At 35.5% G+C, this 27,612-nt stretch overlaps 1 protein-coding gene and 1 pseudogene across 1 annotated transcript; one reads left to right on the top strand and one right to left on the bottom strand.

Annotated features, from left to right (window-relative positions):
* Positions 1-53: 53 nt before the first annotated feature.
* Positions 54-5,466, top strand: LOC120143927 (alpha,alpha-trehalose-phosphate synthase [UDP-forming] 1-like). Its single transcript, XM_039158124.1, has 17 exons — positions 54-408; positions 503-600; positions 693-1,081; positions 1,157-1,271; positions 1,409-1,510; positions 1,647-1,797; positions 1,900-1,988; positions 2,446-2,494; positions 2,923-3,023; positions 3,194-3,381; positions 3,668-3,785; positions 3,955-4,131; positions 4,219-4,341; positions 4,411-4,498; positions 4,580-4,710; positions 4,796-4,894; positions 5,005-5,466. The coding sequence occupies exons 1-17, from the start codon at positions 54-56 to the stop codon at positions 5,464-5,466; spliced, it is 2,835 nt and encodes a 944-aa protein (XP_039014055.1).
* A 1,027-nt stretch (positions 5,467-6,493) lies between these two features.
* Positions 6,494-27,612, bottom strand: part of LOC120143926 — a 32,576-nt pseudogene continuing 11,457 nt past the window's right edge.

Raw genomic sequence — 27,612 nt, 5'->3', positions numbered from 1 at the left:
TTAATTTACTAAAATGCAAATCCGTATTGGTCATCTAGTTGGATATCGACAATATGACTGGAAACAAGTACAACGGTAACACGAGCCATATATCAACTCGTGTTGAACGTCTTTTGCGAGAAAGAGTGTTAAGGGAGCAAAGGAAGAACATTAGAGCTTCATATACGAATGACCTGATTGATAATCACAGGGGAGATGACGTATTTGAGAATGGCCGATTTTATCGAGAAGGTGACAACTCCGGAGTTGCTTTACTTGAGCAATACTTGGAAGAGGCTGCAGTTGTAAGGCCTTTCCGGCAACGACTTCTGGTAGTGGCAAATAGGCTTCCGGTTTCAGCGATTCGGAGAGGTGAAGACTCGTGGTCGCTGGAAATAAGTGCTGGAGGTCTAGTGAGTGCTCTTTTGGGTATGGTAACGACTATGTTGTCTAACTGGTCCATGTGCTTACACTGATCCACTTTCCATATAGGAATCTAACGATTTTAGATTTAAATTCACAGGTGTCAAGGAGTTCGAAGCAAGGTGGATTGGATGGGCCGGTGTAAATGTTCCGGATGAGATTGGACAAAAGGCTCTTACTAAAGCATTGGCCGAAAAGGTATTTAGTTGCAATTTAAGCATTCTTGTTGGAATTCAGTCTGATTATATGTGATATAAGTAATTCAGATCGAATGCACTTTATCTTTGCAGCGGTGTATCCCGGTCTTTCTCGATGAAGAGATTGTTCATCAGTACTACAATGGTTATTGCAACAACATTTTGTGGCCCCTTTTTCACTATCTTGGACTTCCACAAGAAGATCGCCTCGCTACAACAAGAAGTTTCCAGACACAGTTTGCTGCATATAAGAAAGCGAATCAAATGTTTGCTGATGTCGTAAATGCAAACTACGAAGATGGAGATGTCATTTGTTGCCATGACTATCACCTCATGTATCTTCCGGAATGCCTGAAGAAATATAACACCAAAATGAAAGTTGGTTGGTTTCTCCATACGCCATTCCCTTCTTCCGAAATTCATAGGACACTGCCATCCCGATCCGAGCTTTTGCGTTCAGTTCTCGCAGCTGACTTGGTTGGGTAAGTTTCTACTATATTTTTACTGACTTTAAAGTGCTTAGATGACCATTACATTTACTTTCTTGCTTGTTCCAGTTTTCATACCTATGACTACGCCAGACATTTTGTTAGTGCCTGTACTCAAATTCTCGGACTTGAAGGGACACCTGAAGGTGTTGAGGATCAAGGAAGGATGACCCGTGTCGCTGCAGTATGTTCGGGTCCTTTTATATGTTTTCACTCGATTGTTCTGATGCCTTTGTGTTCTTCCTAGCTTCTTGTTGCTTTAGTTGAACTCCAACAGACGCTTATACTAAATTTTTGTTTATTCAATGCTTGAAACTTTAGTTTCCAATTGGCATAGACTCGGACAGGTTCATACGAGCTCTTAAGCTTTCTCAAGTCCAAGAACACATCAAAGAATTGAAAGAAAGGTTTGCAGGCCGAAAGGTAGATGCATTATTACCTTATGGCATTATTATGTACTTCAATTCTTAATTTTCCATATATCCGACACACTTAAGTCTGAGTAATATAGTTATTTGTTGTCCAGGTGCTTATTCTTTTAACTGCACAAGCTTGGCAGGTAATGCTTGGCGTCGATCGTCTTGATATGATCAAAGGAATTCCACAAAAGCTACTGGCATTCGAAAAGTTCCTTGAGGAAAATCCGTACTGGTGTGGTAAGGTAGTTTTGCTGCAAATTGCAGTGCCAACAAGAACCGATGTTCCTGAATGTACGCTCTTTTCATTCCCTTGTTTCTTGATATATTGCTCAGATACTGTTTATCAACATGGTTAGCTAAATGTAATCCTTATTTTCTCACTTTTATTCACAGATCAGAAACTTACGAGCCAGGTTCATGAAATTGTTGGACGTATTAATGGACGATTTGGAACATTGACTGCTGTTCCCATACACCACCTGGTATGTCTTTGACATCTGAAACCAATACGTAATGCTTGATATGTTTTCTTAGTATTTTATTTTCTAGCTTCATCAATACCTCGAGTTAAATCATTTTCCTTGTATGACTTCTGAGGACAATAATACTCTCATTTTCCTTGATTTGGAATTACAGTATAGCTGAGAATTTGTCATGGTCGGTTTTATCTGGATTCAGCAGTATGCCTCAGACTTGAATCATTACTAAAAATGAATTACACCAGTTATAATAGGCCAAAGTTCAGGTTGTGTATGCATGGATTATTCTGAAATAAATGTTTCTTAATGAATTAAAATTGAAACCATTTATGATCATTGATTTTTCGGTTTCATCCTAGTGTTTCTACCAGCGTTCATTGTTTGTACTGTATTTTTTGTTAATTTCATGGATTTCAATCACAAAGAAAATCATTCTAATGCATTTCTTTTGTGTTTATAGGACCGCTCTCTCAACTTTCATGCACTATGTGCGTTATATGCTGTTACTGGTACTGGATCACCATTGAACTTTTTCAAAATTAGCTTCTCATTCTTTTACTTTTGCTTTTAAGTAATGCTCTTTGCGATCAGATGTAGATTTAATTTGTTAGTCCATTGTACTTGCAACTGCAGTTAGTACTTAAGGAACGAATAAAGATTTCGGTCTCACTTCTATAGATACTCATATTTTAGCACATTGAATGGTTTATCACATGCAATTTTCAGAAACTTGCGACTCCATTGAATGGTTCTAAGATAAGACAGATGGTTCTATAATGAATCATAACTGAACTTAGAGGTTTTTTTATGAAGTTATGGTCGTTGACATTGTTACTAGCTTTATCCATCATGTTTTCAATGCGCTGAATTCTTCGATAAACTGTTATTAGATTGTGCATTGCATTCTATAAACAATAAAATTTCCTTGTTTCTTCAGATGTAGCAATTGTGACATCTTTAAGGGATGGTATGAACCTCGTTAGTTACGAGTTTGTTGCTTGCCAAGACGCAAAGAAAGGAGTCCTCATTCTCAGTGAAGTAATTGCTTACAACCTAAAAGTTTTCATGCCGTGTTTTTTGGCGTTGAATGAAAATAGTTTCCAGAGGACTTGATTTTCGTTCTGCATAGACGACTTGTAAGTTAATGAACATTCTTGCTATTGAAGTAACGATCATGGTGCTTTCGATATGCTTGGTTTATCTTGCAGTTTGCCGGTGCCGCACAATCTCTGGGTGCAGGAGCGATCTTAGTGAATCCTTGGAACATCATCGAAGTGGCTGCTTCGATCGGGCAGGCTTTGAACATGCCAGCCGAAGAAAGGGAGAAGCGACACTGCCAAAATTTTCATCATGTAATAATGCATACAGCTCAAGAATGGGCTGAAACATTTGTAAGGTATGCATACAATGTTTCTTTCAAATTCTGAAATATATCTTTTGGTCCTTTTCCTCTTGTACTAGAGTGCCGAAACTCTCATGTTTGTTCAAAACATTTTGGTTAATCATTATAGTCTTTTTGAATCGCTCATTTCTGAAAATTTAAGTGGTGTTATCCCACACTAGTTTCTGAAGTCTGGAATTGCCAAGTTCGTCCTCTGCATTTCGGAAAGTTGTATGTAGCTTATGTGTCTTAACAAGGATGTAAATGCTAGTGATTATTTGTACTAATTCTGAAATTCCAGTGAATTGAACGACACTGTTGTAGAAGCACAACTGAGGTCAAGCAAAGTGCCTCCCGAGCTTCCTCAAAACGATGCAATGGAACGTTATTTGTTGTCTAGCAACCGACTGCTAATACTGGTATGATCGGTTAATCTAAAAGCTCTGTAATTGTCAAATGTCCCTTTCGCAGTAAAAGCTTTATTCAATGCAGTGCTTCTTGTTGTACCAATATCGACAAATCCACTTTTCTAAGTTGTGTATGCTTCCAATGTTGTTTTCCTCATCTTGGGGATGTCCCGAAACTCAGGGTTTTAATGCAACATTAACCGAACCAATAGACACTCCGGGGAGTAGAGGCGGTCAAATCAAGGAAATGGAACTTAAATTGCATCCGGAGTTAGGAGAACCCTTAACAACTCTCTGTAATGATCCAAAGACGACGGTGGTTGTCCTCAGTGGGAGCGACAGGCGTGTTTTGGATAAGGTATGCTCAGATTTATATCATTATATCTTTCTTTCTGGTCTAAACTGCGGCTCATCCTCAATTGGAACCAACTGATTGCTCTTGCAGAACTTCGGGAAGTACAACATGTGGTTGGCTGCAGAAAACGGTATGTTTCTACGACATACGAAGGGAGACTGGATGACAACAATGCCAGAACACTTGAATTTGGAATGGGTTGATAGTGTGAAGGTAATCAAATTATACTTAACATATTTTCTTTTTGACCTCTTATAATGAAAGCCAATGGTATGTTGGCAGCATGTTTTCGAGTATTTCACCGAAAGAACACCAAGATCACATTTTGATTTCCGGGACACATCGCTTGTGTGGAATTACAAGTATGCAGGTACCTAGCCTGTTTGGTTTCCAAGTTCCAACCCTGTTTATCCGGCCCTCGCATTTCCTTTCATGTTATTTGTGTCCATAGATGTTGAATTTGGAAGACTTCAAGCAAGAGACATGCTGCAGCATCTCTGGACCGGACCAATTTCAAATGCATCTGTCGATGTTGTTCAAGGAAGTCGTTCAGTTGAGGTGCGAGCAGTTGGCGTATCGAAGGTAACCACCTATTAACCATACATATACATTTTTTAGCGCATCAGAGATGCATGCTTGCATATATGATAACTTCGTTGTAATCCAGGGGGCAGCCATTGATCGTATTTTAGGAGAGATTGTTCACAGTAAATCGATGACAACACCGATCAATTATGTTATTTGCATCGGGCATTTTCTGGGGAAGGTAAAATTCTCGTGCATCTTTGCTTTATGCAAATTCTTATTTTTCTTGAAGTACTCATGTCCAACACCGGTGTATTTTTCCGATGTGATTGTTTTTCATCACTTCACCAGGACGAAGATGTTTACACCTTTTTCGAACCCGAGCTATCTTTCAATGCATTAAGTGTGGCAAGAAGCAAGCCATTTGACGGGCCAAAGTTATTACCTGCCGAAAGAAGTCCTCAATTGAAGCTTCCGGCAAGCAGAAGTGGAGCTAAATCATCATCACTAACAAAGTCGCAACAACCGTTCCCGACTCCTGACCGAAAACCCAGAACTTATTATAGTAGCGAGAGTTTACAACGTCCATCGGTACCGGAAAAGATCTCATGGAGCGTGCTTGATCTCCAAGGAGATAACTACTACTCCTGTGCAGTTGGACGCACTCGGACAAGTGCTCGATATTTTCTCAGTTCAACGGATGATGTTGTCTCATTCCTGAATAGACTAGTGAATGCCTCTCCTTCATACGCCATGGTGTTCGGTCCAACTCATTCGAACATAGGCATAAGGTCTAATCTTCCAAATATATAATTTTTTTTGGAGAAAAATTGAACATACTCGTATTAGAAAAACATTTAAACTCATTATTGAGTTCGAATGACATAGGCTGAGGAAAGTTGTTCTTAATAACTTGGTTGAATTTAGAGTGAAATTTTCAGGCACATGAACCACAGCTTTCTTCACCCAATCAAATATACATAGAGACAAATTTGGTTTCATTGTCCTCAGTCCCACTCTTGCATGAATTTTGAAAACATACCTTTCCATGGCACATTTTACTAATAACTTTTATTTTTATTTTAATATTGTAAAAATATAATTTTAACTTATGCATAAACATAATTTTAATATATATAATTTATATTATATGTATATTATTGCAGGTATATGATTTTAGTAGATATGATAGTTATCACGCATGTAAAACAGTAAACTTAATACATTTATATTGATCGAAAATAATAAACATAGTTTGAAAATATTTCTTACTACGCAAGGCAAGTTACTTTGTAATCAAATAATTATCTAATATGGATTAATGTTATTACTACGCAAGGCAAGTTACTTTGTAATCATATAATTATCTTTATGAATAGATAATATGAATTAATGTTAGAAATTATTTGTGAATTTATTTTTAACAGTAGTAGCAATTCCCTTTTTACTCGTGGATTTTCCTGAAAAAGTTTAAATAAAATTTTAGTGTCTATTTTATTGTGTGATCACTATTCAAAACAAATAAATGATAAGGTAAATGCAGCTTTTCCATGAAAGACATACATGAGTGTTTAAAGCTATATATTCAACAAATAGTAACGTAAAAAATATCCACCTGACGGGATGCAGATGACACAAATTGTAAACTAGCTTACGACAATTCCTCCATTAAATGTATGCTAAGCAAACAAAGATACAACTCCGGTGCAGCTAGTAAGGATCAAAGATGCAAAATACCTATAGTTTTCAAGTAAAATTAATGCCTAGGCCAATAATAGTAACAAATGAATCAAACTAACAGTTTTGCAAATGTTAATCATGGGGATAACTGAGAACCTGTTCAGGTTCTTTTGTTGGGTTTGAAGACATACTTAATCAGTGATTCCTTTATCGGTAGCAACTCGGGGAACTCGTTCTTCAAGTTGGATGCATACATTTCATTATTGCTTCGAGGGGTAACTATCACATTCGCTTGTTATTCCAATGTGCAGTTCACCCACTGAAACTTTGGATCGATGTACTTCTTGTACATCTCATTGTGGCTCACAACCCCGGGGTTCGTTAAGTTCCATATGCCCCTCAAGTTTCTCTTTGCCATCTCAATCGAAATCGGTAGAAGTTCATCCAAGATTGTCATGCTGTTGGGAATATTGACCGCCTTTCTATATCGGGAAATCTTGGTGATGAAGTTGTGAGGGTTGTTTAGGTTAGATGAGATTGGCATCCGAACTCTGAGGGTGCAGACATTGTTGTATTCTTTCAGCAGCTCTTCAAACTAAAAGAATATTATGAAAAAGATTTATGAGCACTTGAAGACAAACTAGCAGACAAAATGGATCGGATTAAAGATATCCAATGAAGTTACCATAGCCTTGGTTTTCGAATAGAGGGAACCAGTGAAATTGGGTTTGTCTTCCTCTTTAAACCCGATGGCAGAGCCCTGAGGATGTTCTGCATCATACTCGAATATACAGCCAGTAGCAAAATTCATCATCCAAAGCCCATGCTCTCGGAAAACATCAGCCAATATCAAGGTTCCAACCACACTGGTGAGATTCACACCAATCAACATTGGGTCTACAGGTCACACCCGCAGCATTAAAAACATGTGTAGGTTTTATGCTCTGAATATCTGCCATAAGTGACAAACGATCTTCCAATCGTCCTCTTCCATATTCAAATGGAATACCTTCCTTATCACATAATTGACCAAGCAGACCTCTGATCCAGCCAGTATTGCCATAAATCAAGAATTTAAAGGCTGGTTTTTGCTGTGAGGCACTACTTTTGGAGGTGGGAAATACCATTCGGGTCTGATTAGGAGCTCTTGTAACACCCCAACCCGCATCCGACCCGGATCCGAGTCCGAGATGTCACATTGACTTTTCAAAACTTTTTCCTTACAAATTGATAAAATTTAAATCCATAATTCAGGAACATAAATAATTTTCATTAAAACATTTGGTTTTACAAAACCTATCAGAGCATATCCCATACAATTCTCTTAGTTCATGCCAACTAAATATAACAAGGTACACATGATTCAAAATTCTTTACTGATCTGAACTTCGTAAAGGAGATGCTGACCTGTCTTGCTCCACTTAGCTTCTCTTCTCGCTTTCCAAAACCTACGTGTGAAACACTCACACGCTAAGTCATTGACTTAGTTAGGCATAAAACAAGAATAATATGAACCTTATATACTTAATAATGCATGAACATTTCACAATTCATATAATAATATAACACAAACATCATATACAATTTCATATAACCCATTTATATACATGAACACATATAATCATTATTCTAGTCGCTTTATTGACATTATTACTATCATTAATCCATTTAGAGCACATAATTTGATCTTAATCTTTGAAGCACTTTATACTATACTTTTCACAAATGAAACATATATAATATCATACAAGATTTCTTTATGTCATTTCTTTGTTTAGCCCATGTACACTTTTGAGAACTAAAGATATGTAAGTCTATTGAGGTTGTGCACATATGCTGTCACCACAGCTCGTATAATTCCCACTAGGGGCACTGAATATTTGTCCCGAAGGACCATTATGTCCCGAAGGACCACTATGTCCTGAAGGACCACTATGTCCCGAAGGACCACTATATCCCGAAGGACCACTGTAATCCCTCGACTCTTGGCATGCCAACTATACCCCTAGCTCTCATATTACATAACATGGGCATTATGCTTTATATTTATCACATATTTACTTGCACGTAGATCATTTCGATAAATATATACATGTATCATATGGCTTATATTTCTTGATCATTGCATCACAACTTCTTATTACATAGCTCATAGTCACATGAATTATCTCATAGTCATGTTTTCATATATTCCCATCATTCAATATCATTAATAACTTATTTCATTTTCTTACATTATAACATATACATGTAGTCTCAGGTGTCCTATCAATACAATATAACTTACACATGTATTCATGTATACACTTTCATATAATCTATATAATAATGTCATATACTCATCTCATCCAATAATTGAACATAATTATATCTTAGTTTCATTTTTTATGCCTAAATCATATAAAACCTAAGTCTTCCTCATAGAGTTATACTTCATGTTCACATAATCTCATATTATCCTATAAGTACATACTTATCTTGTTTCACTTTTCCATTTACTCACATAATTATCTATAACATATCACATGATTTATAATAATATCTTGAATTTATACATATCAGATAACCTATACCATAACATATAATTTATATCGCTTATCTCATTTTATTTATGTACTAAGTTAATCTATTTATTTCGTTCAGTTCCACACAACTCCTATCATCTTCTCACCAAGCTTTATAGTTCTTTACTTTATAACTATATTTCATAGTTTCCGTTAAATATATATATATATTTTCCCTACATCACTTATCTTATAGATTCATATCATTATCTATGTTTTTTTTGGATAAATAAGCTTTTATTATCCAAAGGAAGAAAAGTTGCTACAATAGAACCAATCCAATCAATGGAACGGAAACAATGGTAACCTATTTACAAACAAAATCATAGTATACCCCAATTGTTACATATATCAATGTTAGAGCTATCTAGTCTATTAATGTTTATGTTACTTAAGTGAGTACTAACAGTTTGCTTGATAGCTTGGAGTACTTCCCCCTCGGTTCTATGTGCATCTCTGAATATTTTATGATTTCTTTCCTCCCAGATTGTGTAGTTGAAAGCACACCAAGAGAGCTTAAGGATGCAAGTGATAAGGGATTTACCTTTCCAAGATGCAGTCGCCCAAATAAGGAAGTTAGACCATGATAGATGGGATTTTTGAATACCTTAAAGAAGAAGAATAGAGCTCCAGATATAGGCTGACATTTTACAATCAGCAAAAAGATGATTTCTAGTTTCCGAAGCTTCAGAACATAAGATGCACTGAGTGTTTGTAAGAATACCAAATCTCTGCAGCCTGTCCTTTGTTGGCAAACGATCCAGAATTATCATCCAAGTGATGATGCTGTGCTTGGGAATATGCAAAGGATACCAGATCAGTTTCTGCCAAGAAACTTTGTTGCTCTTCACTCTAACCTCTTCCCATAAACTTTTAGAGCATTTAAATCCTGCAGATAGAATAGGGTAGGCAAGCTGTCTAAGCTTCATTATTCTCCTAAGAGTCCAGCTAGAAGTTGAAGGAATGTCCATGGACCAGAAGTTTTGCTGCTTTATAATATATTTATGAGTCCAAGCAACCCATAAGGAACCCTCACCAGCCAACAAATTTTTAATATGAATAATCGTGCAAACTTTGTTCCAGGACTTAATGCCCTTAATTCCTAATCCTCCTTCAGACTTTGGCATGCAGATTCGCTCCCAACTCACTCTAGCTCCAGAAGTAGGGATATCAGATCCTTTCTAGAAATATCTGGAGCATATTTGTTCAATCTTATGAATGACAGATTGGGGTAAAATCAGTTGCCTGCACCAGTAATTTGCAACCGAGAGAATGACAGTGTTAACTAGTTCAATACGACCTGCATAACTAAGCTTCATCCTTGACCATTGATTAAGTTTGGAATAAATCTTGTCAAGGAGAGGTTGACAGTCTTTGGGTGAAAGCTTCCTGGTTACCAGAGGGATTCCTAAATATCTAACTGGCATAAAACCATGCTTGAATCCCGAAAAATAAATAATTTTATAAATAACTTGAGCAGAAATTCCAACAGTAAAGATTTCACTCTTGAGGACATTGAGTTTAAGACTAGTAAGTTCATAAAAAGAATTTAGAACAGTAATGATTCCAAAGACAGACTCAATATTACCTTTGCAGAATATAAGAAGGTCATCTGCAAAAGTTAAGTGTGTAAGACCAATTTTCTTACACTTAGGGTGAAAATTGAAAATCCCTTTGGCAGCAGCAGTATTGAGCATTTTTGATAGAACATTCATAACCAACACAAACAAAAGAGGGGATAAAGGGTCCCCTTGTCTAAATCCTTTAGCAGCCTTGAAAAATCCAATCAGACTTCCATTAAAAGTAATGGAATAAGAAGCATTAGAGTAGCAAGCAATAATCCAGTTAATAAGGGATGTAGGAAGATCAAGAGCCTTAAGGATAATATGAATGATGCCCCAGTGAACAGAATCCAAGGCCTTTTGGAGGTCTATCTTGATTGCACACCAAGGAGAGATGTTTTTTCCTCCCATACCCTTTCACAATATCTTGAGCAAGAAGAGAATTATCAACAATACTTCTCCCTTTAACAAAGGTAGATTGATTAGGGGAGATAATTTGAGGGAGCAAAAAGTTGATTCTCTTGACAATAATCTTAGTGATAGCCTTGTAGATGACAGAGCAGTAAGAGATAGGACGGTAATCCGAAACTTTGCAAGGGTTAGAAATTTTGGGAACTAAGGCAATGGAAGTTGCATTGAATGCGTGATAAATTATAGACTCTTGGAAGAAGAACTTAATGGCTTCAATCACTTCTTCACCAATCACATGCCAAGCTTTATTGAAGAAAAGAGGTGTGTAACCATCGGGACCTGGTGCCTTATCATTACCTTGGCCATAAATAGCTTTATAAATCTCTTGAGAAGTGACTTCATTTGTGATTCCTTGATAGTTTTCACTTCTAGGAATAGGATTGAGAAGATCTTTGAGCAAATTAACAGAACAATTGGTGACTTTAGGATCGGTTGAGTCAAGGAGGTTTTTGAAAAATTTTATAATCTCAGTGGACATGTCTTTGAAGGTGTCTAATCTCCTTCCTTGATGATCAATAAGAGCTCTTATGGTGTCTTTTTTATTCTTAGTAGCAATTACATAATAGAAGAACTTTGAGTTTTTGTCCCACTCTTTGAGCCAATAAGTTTTTGCTTTTTTCTTTAAGAACATGGCCTCGGCGTCTTCTAAAGTTTTTAGTTCCCTTTGCAACCTGAGTTCCTTTTCAATAGGCTCTAAACCTCTTAAAGAAAGCAATTTCTGCTTTTCAATCTCTTCCTGTTTTTCCCTAACCCTAGCAGAAATATCACTGAAAGATTCCTTGTTGAGTTGCTTAAGATTGGATTTAAGTCTTTTAAGCTTAAGAAATAGCTTCTTCATAGGGTTTCCTTGACAAGGAGGGTACCAATATTGACTGAAAATATTCAAGAAGATATGATGAAGAGTCCAACAATTGAAAATTTTAAAAGGCTTAGGTTTATTGAATTGTATCTCTTTGTTCAGATTCACCAAAGCTAGACAATGGTCAGAAGACCCAGGAGCTAGGAGTTCAACAAAAGAATGGTTATAAGTTTCAAACCATAATGGGTTAATGAGAACACGATCAAGTTTCCTAGCAAGGAAGTTATCAGTTTGCTTATTGCTCCAAGAAAAAGTTGGACCAAAGTAAGGATGGTCTTGTAGATGGATTTCATTACAAACTTCTTGAAACTCAATCATTTATGAGGAAGAAAACAAACCCATATGTTCATGATTAGAGCTTTTATGAGGGTACATGGTGACATTAAAGTCCCCTCCCAAGATCCAAGGATAATTAGGATATCTTGATTCAATGACTCTAAGATCCTGCCAAAGACTTCTTGTAGCTACTCTATCATTATGACCATAAATCCCAGTGAGCAGAAACTTGGAATTGTTGAAAGAGCATTCAATAGCAATAATTTAAGGTGAAGCATAGCATAGGGAGATGTCTAAACCTTTCTTCCACATTACCCAAATTCTTCCATTCACAGCAAAATAATAGTTACAAAAGACATTCCAGTTCTTAAATTTAGAAGCAAAAATATCAGCAGATTTTTCAGCCTTCACTCTGGTTTCCAGTAAACAAAAGCTATCTACATTGTTTTGAGTTACCCTTCTGAGGACACTACTCTGTTTTAGGGGGTTGTTCAATCCCCTAACATTCCAAAAAGCTACATTTATTTCTCAGGGGTTGTGTAGAAAGTATCCCCCTTTTTACTAACCATTGACGAACTTTTAACCTTATCAAGGTGAGATTTATTTTTAGATTTAAGATCTTTTATCAATTCTACTACGCCTGATGCAGCCACTCTTGGTTTTTTCTCCATGGTTTCTAAGGCTTGGGTAGCCTCTTCAACCGAGTTAAAGATCTCAAATCGGTTACTGGAGCCAGCTAGAGATTTGGCTAATTTGCCTTTAGGTGGCCTTCCTCTACCCTTTTTAACAGGATATTTAGAACCTTTATTTGAATCAGTTTCAATAGTTGTGACAAATGCAGGTTCATTTTTAATTTCCATACTAGTTAGCAAGGTAGATGGGTGAGAGTCTTCAACTGGAAGAGAGTCCTCAACTGGATCAATAGAGTAAGAGGAAGAAAAAGGAAGATGAGGTGGGATTGAGCTTCCAGCAATATTTCCCTTAACAGAATATGGGTTCACCTCATTTGCAGAAGCTAAGGAATTGTTTCCTGAAGAATCAGAGGTTGAAGGATCCTTTTTTCCTCCATACTTGAGTTGTATGGGAGGAGTTTGGATTGTTTTTACAGTTTTTGGAACTATGACCAAAAGTATTACATAGATTGCAACAAGGGGGAAGCCAAGGGATTTCTACTAAAATATAAGTTTCTTGGCCATTGTTAAGCACAACATCAATAAATTTGGGAATCACATCAGACGCCCCTATTTCAACGCAGACTTTGGGAAATTCCAATCTAATTTTAGTGGCTGTGACAGAATCCATTGACAAAGGAAACCCTATGGTGCTAGCAATGTAACTCAAACCAACATTAGTGAATAATTCAAGAGGAACATTGTATAAGGGGACCCAAATCGGAATTCTGGTTAGGTCAAAATGAAGTTTTTTCAAGTTGGGTTCCCACTGCCTAAGGTTCAGAGGCTTATTATAGATGTGCCAAGGACCATTTTCTAATACCCAGTCACGAGCAGCATCAGAATCAAATGAAAACAAGTAGAGATTCGGTCCAGCATAACTGACCTGAACGTTAGAACCTTGCTGCAAATCTTTCCATAAACTGACGATGATCCTTTACATTGCTGCGAAATTCGGAGCTGCACCCAGAAATTGACCCACAAGAGAGTATTTTCAATCAGAGATTCCTCCTTCAAACACTTCTAGTGGAGGGTGAACCGTTGGAACGCCGTTCTTCTCATTTGGTGGAAAATAGCTGAGTTGTTGGTTTGTTGAACACTGGAACAATTTCTGCCAGTCCATGATAATGAGAAAACCGAAACAGAAGAGACAGAAAAACTGAGAAGAATTGAACTAGTCGCCGGAAACACTATAGAAATCTCAGATCCTATTAGTCCTGCTAATGGACGCTCGGAGAACCCTAGAGTCATGCGCCGTCATGTTTTTTGATAAGTTCTAAAATCAAGGAGGGCCTTATCTATGTTCATGTCCTCTAATTTATAAACTATTCTCACAGAGTCTCATAATTTCATTATCATATAGTTTATAGTTTGTTTTCTTATGTCTTTTCATCGTCATATATTTACATATATCTTATCACATGGCTTGCCTCTTATAATCATGTAGTTACATAACTTATTTTATATTCTCTTATTATCACATAATAGTATTCTACATGTGTCGTAACCAGTTTTCGTCCGGGCACGAATTTTTACTTGATTGAGAAAATTAATGTGGATAAAAATGATTTTGATTTAAAATAAATATTTTGGGAGTCGCCATTGACCTTTTTGGGTTAGGTAGATCAAATACCTAAAAACAATCTTTTAAAATAGTTTTTAAGAAAACAATATTTAAAAGATAAAACTGATCTGCATATAACCAAAAATTTTAATAAAAATGGATTCGTGGTCTGTTACATTCATGGAAGGATTAGCACCCCTATAATGCCCAAAATTGGTACTTTATTAATTATAAATTGTCTCTATCATTAGAAATTTAAAAATTCAAAGATATATTTAACTTATAATATTTTTTATTTCAAATTTATGATTTTATGAAAATATATTAATGTAAATAAGATATTTATTTATTTAGAAATATCAGAAAAGGGCTTCTAGGTGCTTTAAGACAGTTCTTTTCTTAATAAAATAAATAAATAAATATTAAAGCATTTATTAAAATAGATATAATTTATAAAAATAATATCTTATTTAAAATATCAGAAAAAAGACATCTAAATGCTTTAAGACTGCCATTTCTTAATATTTAAAAACATAATTAAAATAATTTTTAAAATTTATAAATAGGATTATAAATAAATATTACTTTTTGTATATATATTTATATGAATAAATAATAATAATATTCAAATATTAAGAACATATAAATATAAATAATAACTAAAATCTATATATATGTACATAAAAATAATAATGATATTTAATATTAAATAAAAGCATTAAATGACTAAATTATAAAATTCTTAAAATTAGATTCCTAATTTACCAATTATTTAATATTCTAGTAACTAAACATGCAATTTTACTCGTATTATTAATTTAGTGATTAAAATAAAATTGTGTAAAATTTGAACATCAAATTAAAATAAATTAAAACATGCTGTTCAGGATTAAAATATTAATTTATAAAATTATGAGGGCTAAATCAGTTATTTGTCTAAAATATATATATTATGCTAATGACTAAATTATGAATTAAATAAAATTAAGAGGCCAAATTAAAATGATTGTAAATTTGATTCCAGTGACTATAATATAAAATTACAAACCTACTAGATTACTGATGGGATTTAATTTTTAATAAATTATAAATATACCCCTCCCCAAAACGACGTCGTTCGGGGAGGGGTATTTAAGCCCCTAACTAGACGGCCTTAAGGCCAAAAATTCATTTCTCCTCTCTCTCATTCTCTCTCTTTCTGAGAGAGTTTTAAACTATATTGCCTCTCTCTAGCTTCCTTCACTGGAGGGAAGCTGGTCACCGGCCGGCAGCCGTCTGCCGCCGCCAGCCTCACCATCGGCCACCGTTGCTGGTGGCCGGAGAACACCAAAATTTCCCAAACGCTAGATCCGAGTACCCTAAACTCGATTCCAACATTCTTTCATCCTAAAAAGCCATGGATTTTCCTAAATCTAAAGAAATACCTTCGGTATTTTTAGTTTTCCAGTGACGTTTAGGGTTTTCCGACGAGGTAAGCTCCTCTTCTTATTCTTTTTTTTCCCTTTCTATTTTAGTGATTCGTGGTTGCTGTGTTACTTGTGGCTCGTTGCTCTCTCTATTTTTTTCGTGCTCTCTGTTCTTACCCTTTTTTCTTTCTTGTTTGTAGGTGGTCGGCGTTTATAAGCCTCGCCGGTATCTTCTTCGGACTTGGTAAAAGATTGAAGCTTTGTGAGTCACCGAACTTCCAGTGGTGACTCACCGTTGGGGGTGACGTGTGCGGCTATGGATGGGCCTTCTGGATCCTTCGGTTGGCGACCACCTGCAAATAAGAAAGAAAAAAAGGGTTTGTTCTGGCCGCGTGGTCCCTAGGGTATTATCACCCTAGGGTTTGTTCTGGATGCGTGTGGGCCGTTGGATCTCTCAGATCCAACGGCTGTGATGCTGAGGCGGCTAGGGTATTAAGATGGAAACCCTAATTTGGTTTTAGGGTTTAACTGGGCCATTTGGATCTGGGCCACATGTTTGGGTCACTGTTGGGCCTGATGTATTTGGGTTGGGCTTGTAATGTATTTGGCATGTAATATATAATAATATTTATTAATAATAATAATAATTATTATTATTATAATAATTATAATAATAATAATAAAATATAAATAATATTCAAATGAAAAAAATGAGTATCTTCAGATGCCCCTCTTTGCTTATTCTTGTGTTAACAAGAATAGGGTAAAGACAAAAAGATAATAAGTTTTTTTATTTGAATTCACTTGATTATAATGACAATATTGAACAAATTCTTCTTTGGGATTAGTTCTTCTCATTATGAACTTTTTCACTGCGGATGACAATTTATCTCCTTTTGTGATGTAATCTAGCAAAAAGTTGAACAAATTCTTCCTCTTCAAATAAGTTCTTCTTATTATGAACTTTCTCTGAAAAAGTCGATCCATTGAGTAAAAAAATTAAACAAGTTCTTCTCATTATGAACTTCTTCTTCCTTCTTCAGATGAGTTCTTCTCATTATGAACTTCTCTGGAAAAGTTGATGTTGATCTATCTCCTTCTATGATAGAGTCATGCAAAAGGTTGAACAAGCTCTTCTCATTATGAACTTCTTCTTACCTCTTCGGATGAGTTCTTTTCATTATGAACTTCTCTGGAAAAGTTGATGTTGATCTATCTCTTTTTGTGATAGAGTCATGCAAAAGGTTGAACAAGCTCTTCTCATTATGAACTTCTTCTTCATTCTTTAGATGAGTTCTTCTTATTATGAACTTCTCTGGAAAAGTTGATGTTGATCTATCTTCTTCTGTGATAGAGTCATGCAAAAGGTTGAACAAGCTCTTCTCATTATGAACTTCTTCTTCCTTCTTCAGATGAGTTCTTCTTATTATGAACTTCTCTGGAAAAGTTGATGTTGATCTATCTCCTTCTGTGATAGAGTCATGCAAAAGGTTGAACAAGCTCTTCTCATTATGAACTTCTTCTTCCTTCTTCAGATGAGTTTTTCTCATTATGAACTTCTCTGGAAAAGTTGATATTGATCTATCTCATTCTGTGATAGAGTCATGCAAAAGGTTGAACAAGCTCTTCTCATTATGAATTTCTTCTTCAGACGAGTTCTTCTTATTATGAACTTCTCTGGAAAAGTTGATGTTGATCTATCTTCTTCTGTGATAGAGTCATGCAAAAGGTTGAACAAGTTCTTCTCATTATGAACTTCTTCTTCCTTCTTCAGATGAGTTCTTCTCATTATGAACTTCTCTAGAAAAGTTGATCCATCGAATGATGAATTCAAACAAAAGGTTTGAACAAATTCTTCTCATTATGAATTTCTTCTTCCTTCTTCAGATGAGTTATTCTCATTATGAACTCTCTCTGGAAATGTTGATCCATCAAGTGATGAATTTGAGCAAAAGGTTAAACAAGTTATTCACATTATGAACTTCTTCTTCCTTCTTCAGATGAGTTCTTCTCATTATGAACTCTTTCTGGAAATGTTGATCCATCGAATGATGGATTCGAATCTTTGCTAAAATCTTTGAATTTCTTGTCAAATATTTAACATGGATAAAATGGATGAAAATGCACCTATTTTACAAATGTCTAAATATGATGCATGAATGTTAATTTTATCTTTATTTAATTTCAAAGAGGTGAACTTAGTCTTTCTTCAATTGTGTAAAAATCCAATAAATCTTTCCTCTTCGAACGGAGAATCTATCATTTTTGAAGAGTGTAGATGTAGATATGCCTTATTTTTGTATAATATCATAAAACCCCTTGAGAACAAAACTCAATGGCACAGACTCTTGAAAAGTTTGCACTCATGTAACATGTTGATTCTGATAAATACTCATCTGATTATGAAGTGATCTTTCAAGATGATTTCACAGATATTGATAGTTCTTCTGATACCGAGGAAATCCTGAATTCTGATTCTGATGAGGAGAGTAAACTTTTATACTTGATGAAAATGGGATACTCAAATGCTAAGTCTTCAATAGTCATAGAGATGTAGTCTTGATTCATCAATTGCAGAGTTGACAGATTTTATATGTGCTGCTCAAATGGTTAAGGCTACTGACACACTTATTCCGGTAAAAGATAGGAAGCCATTATGCAATGATCCCAATTACAAGAAAAGGCGAAACTTGGGCTATGATTTTCTTAGAAAAAGAAGAAGCAGACGTAACTTGAAAAGAAGCTTCTTAATGAAGACGATCATGCAATTCATCTTCCTAATCCAATGATTGGTTTTGGAGTTCTTACTGAACCAGATCTGATAACTCAAAGAATACTTCCAGAAGATGCTATTAGGCCTCCTTATTTCTACTATGATAACGTGGTATTTGCTCCAGTTGTATTTGGGCTAAAATTTCACGGTACTTATATGATGTAGAGCCAAAATTTGTAGATTCGAAGCAATTTTGCACTGCTGCATGGAAAAGGGGCTATATTCATAATCTGCCAATTGATAACAGATTTCCTCTTGTTCCGCTTCCAAATGACTCTATGATGGACATAACTTGTTTGCTTTTCAACAGTGATTACAAATGTCGATAAGACTTTCTTTAGATTCCATGTAATTAAAAGTAAAGTAATAGCTAGAAATATTTTGTTTGTTTTTAAGATTATATTAATCTATTTACAGGATGTTTATATTAAATAAATTGAATTTCAAAAATAAATTGAATTTAAAAAAAAAATAAACTTGGAATAAATGATAAATATATAGAAATATATTTAAAGTTATGACAATCATAATAAAATTCAAATGACTCAACAAATTATTAGCACAAGTATTTCTAAATTAATCAACTTGATATAATTTAGAGCACTGAAGTAAGCTTTTGTCTGGAAGATCTCAAACGTTGTCAGAATGCTTGTAGATGTGAAGTTCCTCCCAAACTATCAAAATCTTAAGAAGGTTTAATTGCCAGATGCCTAATATCAACTTGCATTTGAGCAGCCCTTTCAGGTTTTCAACTCAAATCCTTCCTTTGGTTGTAAGACGTCATTTTCGGGTTTTCATCTTGACCCTTCTTTTCTTTTCTTTTCTTTTTTCAACATTTTTTCTTTTCTTTTTCTTCTTCAAGCATAATATTTCTTGACAGAATCTGAGTTTATTGGGTTTCTCAAAACTTTTCCATCCAATTCTGCCAAGATCAACGCTCCTCCGGAAAAGGCCTTTTTTACAACGTATGACCCTTCCCAATTAGACATCCATTTCCCACGGAAATCTTTATGTATAGGAAAGATCTTTTTCAGCACTAGATCACCCTCTTGGAATTCTCTTGGATGTATTTTCTTGTCATGGGACTTCATCATCCGTTTATGATACATCTGTCCATGGCAAATAGCTTTCAATCTATTTTCATCAATAAGGTTCAACTGATCAACTCGAGCTTGGATCCATTCAGATTCATCCAATTTTACTTTTTTCAAAATTCGAAGTGATGGGATCTCAACTTCAATTGGTAAGACTGCTTCCATCCCATAGACTAAAGAAAAAGGCGTTGCCCCAGTAGATGTTCGCACAGTAGTTCGGTATGCATATAAAGTAAAAGGTAACTTCTCGTGCCAATCTTGTAAGTTTCAGTAGTCTTTGTAATGATTATCTTGATGTTCTTATTTGCCGCTTCAACTGCCCCATTCATCTTTAGACGATATGCTACTGAGTTTGCATGCTTGATTTTAAACTGTGCACAAAGTTCAGTCATCATTTTGTTGTTCAGGTTCAGAGCATTATCTGTAATGATCCTTTCTGGTAGCCCATACCGGTAAATTATTTCTTTCTTTATGAATTTGCAGACTATAGACCTCTTAATATTGGCATATTAAGCAGGTTCAACCCATTTGGTAAAATAGTCAATTGCTACTAAGTTGAAACAATGTCCATTCGATGCTTTTAGTGTGATTGCCCCAATGACGTCTATTCCCCACATAGAAAATGGCCAGGGTGCTGTCATTACATGTAAAGGCGATGGGGGTACATGAATCTTATCTTTATATATCTGGCATTTATGACATCTCCTTGCATAATTAATGCAATCTGTGTGCATGGTAGCCCAATAATATCCATATCTCATTATTTTTCTAGCCATGGAATGACCATTTGCATGTGTTCCACATATCCCACTATGGACTTCCTTAATGATGCTTCTGGCTTCACTAGTATTTAAACATCTCAATAGCATTTGATCATTGCTTCTTCTATATAAAGTCTCGCCATCAAGAAAGTATCCAGCAACCATTCTTCTCAATGTTCTTTTATCAATTTAAGATGCATTTTGTGGATAGCTTTGATATTTGATATGTTGCAGGATATCATAATACCATGGTTTACCATCTGCCTCTTCTTCCACACTGTAACAATGTGCAGGAATTTCATACACTTGCATTTTGATCGGCATCATATCAACTTTCTTAGTTGCCTGAAACATAGCAGCTAATGTAGCCAAAGCATCTGCCATTTGATTTTCCTCTCGAGGGAGATAATTGAAGGTGACTTTTTCAAATCCTTTCACTAATTCGAGGATAAATTTTTTGGTATTCCAGCAATTTGGGATCTTTTGTTTCTCATTCTCCTCGTAATTGATACACCATTAATGATGAATCTCCATATATCTGGAGAAATTTAATTTTCCTTTCTATGGCTGCCTTCAATCCCATGACACAAGCTTCATATTCTGCCATGTTATTGGTGCAAAAGAACTCCAGTCTGCTTGTGAAAGGATAATAAATATTTTCTGGAGAAATTAGTACTGTTCCAATTCCTCGTCCCAAGGCATTGGATGCTTTATCAAAATAAAGCTTCCAGGATTCATAATTCGTTATGACTTCTTCATTCATGGATATGCTTAACAAATCTTCGTCTGGAAAATTAAAGCTTAGAGACTGATAATCATCGGATACGTGACTGGCCAGAAAATCAGCTAAGACACTTCCTTTTATTGCTTTTTGGTTGACATATACAATATCAAACTCGGATAATAACATCTGCCATCTAGCCATTTTGCTTGTCAAAGCTGGAGATTCCATCAAGAGCTTTAAAGGATCAAATCTAGATATCAGCCAAGTGGTATGATATAACATGTATTGTCTAAGCCTTCGAGTAGGCCACACCAAGGCACAACATAATTTTTGTATTGATGGGTATCGGATTTCATAATCAGTAAATTTCTTACTCAAATAATAAATGGCTTTCTCTTTTCTTCCAGATTCATCATGTTGTCCCAGTACACATCCCATCAAATTTTCAAAGACTGTTAAGTAGAGGATTAACGGTCTATCAGGCATTGGTGACACTAAAATGGGGGCATTGGATAAATATCTCTTAATAATATCCAAAGTTTCTTGACATTCATCATTCCAGACTTCAGGATTGCTCTTTCGAAGTAATTTGAATATTGGATCACATTTTTCAGTTAACTGAGAAATGAACCGAGATATATAATTTAATCTTCCCAAAAAGCCTTGAACTTCTTTCTTTGTATTTGGTTGTGGAAGATCTTGAATTGCTTTTACTTTATCTGGATCAATCTCGATTCTTTTTTTACTGACTACAAATCCCAAAAGCTTCCTGGAAGTTACCCCAAAAGTGCATTTAGCGGGGTTGAGCTTTAATTGATACTTCCTCAATCTATGGAAAAGCTTTCTCAAATTTTGAATATGTTCTTCTTCGGTTCGGGATTTGGCAATCATGTCATCCACATATACTTCAATCTCTTTGTGTATCATGTCATGAAACAGAGTTACTATGGCTCTTTGATACATTGCCCCTGCATTTTTCAATCCAAATGACATTACTTTGTAGCAGAATGTGCCCTACATGGTTACAAATATTGTTTTTTCCATGTCTTCAGGGTTCATTTTTATATGATTATACCCTGAAAAGCCATCCATTGAAAACCATGCATGTTCTGCAGTAATTTCCACCAATGTATCTATATGAGGTAATGGAAAATTATCTTTCCGACTAGCTTTGTTGAGATATCTATAATCCACACACATTCGGACTTTCCCGTTCTTCTTTGGTACTGGTACTATGTTAGCTACCCATTCTGGATATTTAGCTTCCTGTAGAAAACCTGCATTAATTTGCTTCATCACTTCCTCTTTAATTTGCAAAAGCATTTATGGTCTCATTCGTCTGAGCTTTTGTTGAACGGGTTTATATGCTGGACTGATTGGAAGTTTGTGCACCACTATATCTGTACTCAAACCAGGCATATCTTGATAAGACCAGGCGAAGATATCTCTGAACTCTTGGAGGAGATCTATTAATTCTTGTTTTATCTGGGCTGACAAAGTAGTACCAATTTTCACTTCTTTCATTTCTTTATTAGTTCCCAGATTTACATTCTCAACTTCTTCTTTGTGAGGTAAAATTTATTTGTCTTCTTTTTCTACCAGTCTTAACAATTCAGTAGGAACATCACATTCTATTTCACCCTCACACTCATTGATTTCCTCCAGACATATGGGCCGCTCTAAATTTATCTCTTGATTAAATTTAGGAATAAACATGCTATTAACATTGTGACACCTGCAAATTTAAGTCGGACATATTTCCGAAAGGATATAGTAAATTTATGAAATAAATGAAAAATAATGAATGTAAAAATGTAAAGAATGTAAAGAATGATTGCCATTTGAGAATTTTAAAGAAAATTTCTTATATTTGATATTAGGTGAACTTAACATAATTTCCTTTACAAGATAACAAAAAGTTTTCATATTCTTGGGCTAAAAATAAAGATTAGTTCTGAATATTACTCTGTGTTAATACTAAAAACTACAGGGAGGTTTTCAGCAGTCTAATTGTTGAGTGTTTCTCCAAGAAAACAAGGGCGAATCTTAGCCAAGTATTTGCCGGTCTTGTTGTCATTCATGATCATGTTGATAAATAATCCTTCCATAGCTTCTTCAATTATGCTTTGATCTTTTATCAACTTTTCTTCTTTAAAGGCCTCAACAAGCTGTTGTTCTACATTAACCATTCATCCTGATCTGAACGTGGTCTTCAACTGCGGGAAAAACATGTGTTCCCAAGGGATTTCTTCTCCTTTCAACCTTGCCTTTCTATCTTCGCATATTCTTTTCATCTCTTTGTTCTTTTGCTGAAAATTGGGCTTAAATCCAAGCCCAAAATGATCTTTCTTCATCTTCATACTTACAGGAATTGAACTCCCTTGAAGATTCTTTCCCAAACCTTTCTCAGTTTTAGCTCCAATGCCTAAAGTCTGTCGTACAGTCATCTTGGTGCAATCAGAAAATTTGGGATGTGGAATTTTGCTTCCCTCAGCAATAAAGGTTGCATTAACAAATTCCAAAGCTCGGAAAGAGCATTCGAGAGCATCATTATTGGTTTCAATATACGGAACATCACTTGTTATAGACGCAATGATTTCTTCTTCAGCTCCTACGCATATTAGTTGTCCATCAACAACGAATTCCAATTTCTGATGTAATGAAGAAGGACCAGCTCCTGCAGAATGAATCCATGGCCTCCATAATAAACAATTATATGTAGGGTGAATATCCATCACCACAAAGTCAATATTGTACACGACTGGTCCAATCAACAACGGTATTTCCATTTTCCCAAGCACCTCTTTTTGAGTGCCATCAAAAGCTCGCACTACATCTGATAACTTTTTATGTGCGATTTATCCACCGGCATTCTTTGAAGTGTGACCAGAGGCATCAAGTTAAGAGCGTATCCATTGTCAATCAATACTCCAGGCAAAACATGACCATGACAATGTGTGGTAATATTCAAAGCTTTTACTGACCCCATTCCACCTTCAAGTATTTCATCATCCGTGAACGTTATGTAATTGTCAGCGGCTATATGTCCCATAATTCTGTCAAGCTTGTTGAGAGATATATCTTCAGGGATAAAGGTTTGATTAAGCATTTTCATCAAGGCATTTCTGTGTGCTTATGAATTCATCAATAGATCAAGAATAGAAATCTGCGGTTGCTGTTTATGTAGCTGTTCAACCACACTATATTCGCTATGTTTCAGGAATTTCAAAAATTCTTGCGCTTGTTTTTCTGTTACAGACTTATTGAATGCTGGAGGGGATTCATCATCAAATACCTTTTGGGGTATTACCATAGCTTTTCCTTTTGCTTTTACCTGTTTTGATGCATTTGATGTTTCGGGAGAGTAACATCTCCCACTTCTAGTAAAGAATCCGACTTCACTCACTGCTTCAGACGTCGAATCCACACTCTGTATTTTCTTTTTTGCTTTTCCCAGAGAAACATATCCTCCTACCATTGAAACATTGGTAGTATAATTCCAAGGTACCCTATGGGTATCCTTATATGGAAATGGTAAAGGAGTCGCGATAACCACTTTTGGCTTTATTGGTGCAGGATTCACTGTAGATGATTTCACATTAATAATCACGGGATCACTTATTCTCTGCTTAGGTTTAGAATCTTCTTATGAGAAAACGTCATCTTCTCTTTTCCCTGGTTCTTCTTCAAAGAATTCTATCTATTTGTTATTCATAAATTTTTGCACCAAATCCCTTAATTCAGGACATAATTGAATTCTATGTACTTTTTCTTGATGATATTCGCAATAAATCTCATTCACATCATGCTTTGGCCTGAATTCTTGTGGAATCATACCGGATAAGGAGAGTTGTTGAAATATCCAACCAAAAGGAGATTTAATCTCAGAAACATCAGTTTTTGCTTTCTTTATGTTCTCTTCTTGAATTGCATTCACATTTTTATCTCCATGATTTGGCAGCGAATGTTTTGATGTAACTGGTGAACTGAATTCCAACTTTTTAGTGTTGATCAAATTTTGGACCACTCTTTTGAATGCCAAACAGTTTTCAATAGAATGACCCGTAATTCTTTCATGGTAAATACAGTGTGCTTTTATATCATACCATGGAGGGAATAGTGGTTGCATGGGAACCAAAGGATAGGTTCGTATGACATCTGCTTTTAACAGCGAATCATAGATCTCAGCATAAGGTACTGGTAAAGGTGTAAAGGACAACCTTTCACTTTCCCTTCGAGATCTTCTGGACTCTACTCGATTAGTGTTTGTTTCTTCTTTCTTAACCCTTGGTTGGGTTATTGTAACAGTTTTTGAAGTATCCTTGTTGTAAGAGTTTGCATTGTTGACTTCGTTCTCTTTTTTCCGGTACATAGGTCTTTTGGAACTATACCCCTCATTTGATTCAATTTTGCCACTTTTCAAGACATTTTCAATGAGTTCTCCAGAAATGACCAAATCTATAAAATTTTTGGTTGCATTGCCCATTAGATGACTTAAATAAGGAGCCTTTAAAGTATGGACAAACATTACTGTGGCCTTTTTTTTCTGATAGAGGTGGTTGAACTTGTGCTGCTGTGTCACGCCATCTCTGAGCATACTGTCTGAATATTTCATTATTTTTTTCTCTAAATTTTGGAGAGTCCATCTATCGGGACCATATCTGTCACGTGGCGGTACTGCTCTAGGAATGCCTTTGCCAGATCTTTCCAGGATCTAATATTGGCTTTGGTCAGTTGAGTATACCATTTTAAGGCTGGTCCTGTCAAGCTATCTTGAAAGCAATGAATTAACAATTTCTCGTCTTTCACATGTCCTGCCATTCTGCGACAAAACATAGTAATGTGGGATGAAGGGAATGTGGTACCGTCATATCTTTCAAATTCAGGAACTTTGAACTTGATGGGGATGATTAGGTCTGGAACCAAACTCAACTCGCTAGCGTCAAACCCATAGAATGACTCAGTTATTTCTACATATTTCATTCGTTCCTCTAAGCTCCTGATCTGTCTGGTCAATTGTTCATTTACTTTTTCTTTCTCATTCAGCTCATTCAAATCTGGGATTAGATGTTCAGCATTAAAATCCCCTATTTTCACATTTGATATAAGTGGATTTTTTCTTAAAGATGCAGGATCTACTTGTTGATTTTCATGTGGTTTGGCCTCTTGAAGTGCTGATGTGCGGGCATGGATTTGTATAGGTGTAGTACTAGAGTGATAAATTGGTTCCGGTGGGAAACCTAGAGGATACATAGGTTCTTGGTCGAAAGATATAGGATTTTCATGAATTTTTCCAATGGTAGCCTGCTTTTTTAGCATGTCTTCTATTTTATGCATCATGCTATCTTGTGAGTTTGCAATACTGGCTTCAATTTTCTCTAGCTTCATTCTCATCTCTGCTAGTTCTTTGTTATGTTGTTCCTCAATACGTTGTATTTTATCCTCCATGATTTTCTTAGTAGCTTGTCTAGTACCATAGTGATGTTGTATTTCTCGTTTGGCCAGAATAACTGCGATTGAAAATTATTTTGATATTATTTTTTCAAATTTTAATTAATGAATGTTATCTTAATGTAAAATAAAAATTATACATAAAGAAAATAATGCAATGAATAATGAATGTATGCAAAATGCATGTATGCAAAAGGTATTGATCCCAAAAAGTTAACTGTCATAGAATAACTTCCATCGGTATACAAAAGTTTCTTTATAATAGTTTATAACTACATATACGACATAGCTTTCCTTTTAAGCTCTATAATTTCTTTCATCAACCAGGTCATCTTCTTTCCATACTTGGAAACTGGATCAACGTGATGCTCAATTATTTTTTGCTTCAACAGCTAGCTCCCCAACATATCTGGATACTTCGCTCATTTGTACCATGGCCTCGAATACCATATTGCTTCTTTCTTCACTTCTTTCTACACAGAAATTAGTCGATTTTTTCCATTGTTCATTAGTTACTTCGAGAGTCTACTCTAACTCAGTGATTCTGACTTGAAAATTGTGCAGAGTTTTTTCAAGATCTCTAATGCGTCTTCGCAGTGAAGCATTCTCCTCATAACTTTCTTTAAGATCACTAGGTCCTAGACGAACTTTTTCTTGAAATAATGACTCTTCAAGTTGCAAAATGTAAGCATTAAACTCTAAGTTTTTGTTTCTAGACTGATCCAGATCTTCTTCGAGTTTTGTTCATGCTTCTTGCGTCCTTTGACTAAGCTTATGGATTTGAACATTATTGTTTCTACATCTTTGCATCCAATTGCTAGCCACTTCTTGCTCTACCTCAAGTCTGGTGTTGAAACCCTTCTTCTCCAATTCCCATTTTTCTTTTTCAACATCGAACTCTTCAATCCTTTGGCCCCTGACTTCAAGTTCGGCAATCAGATTGTTCATTTCAGATTCAAATCCCTTGAACATGGTATTTTTCTCACCTTCAAATTTCTCAAGCATGTCGTTCTTTATGTCTTCTAATTCTTTGGCTCAATCCCTTTCTCTCTGCATTTCATTCATGATCTCGTGGCTTTCAGCTTTGTGCTTTATAATTCACT

Source organism: Hibiscus syriacus, unplaced genomic scaffold, assembly GCF_006381635.1.
Source record: "Hibiscus syriacus cultivar Baekdansim isolate YM2019G1 unplaced genomic scaffold, ASM638163v2 tig00110865_pilon, whole genome shotgun sequence".
Lineage (NCBI taxonomy): Eukaryota > Viridiplantae > Streptophyta > Magnoliopsida > Malvales > Malvaceae > Hibiscus > Hibiscus syriacus.
This window is presented reverse-complemented; position numbering and strand designations above follow the sequence as displayed.

Excerpts from the sequence above, each read along its gene's own strand:
- LOC120143927 (XM_039158124.1), top strand. The coding sequence starts at position 54 with ATGACTGGAAACAAGTACAACGGTAACACGAGCCATATATCAACTCGT. Across the intron at positions 1,798-1,899 it reads AAGAACCGATGTTCCTGAAT|ATCAGAAACTTACGAGCCAG; the intron begins GTACGCTCTTTT and ends TTTTATTCACAG. Across the intron at positions 3,786-3,954 it reads GCAACCGACTGCTAATACTG|GGTTTTAATGCAACATTAAC; the intron begins GTATGATCGGTT and ends CCCGAAACTCAG.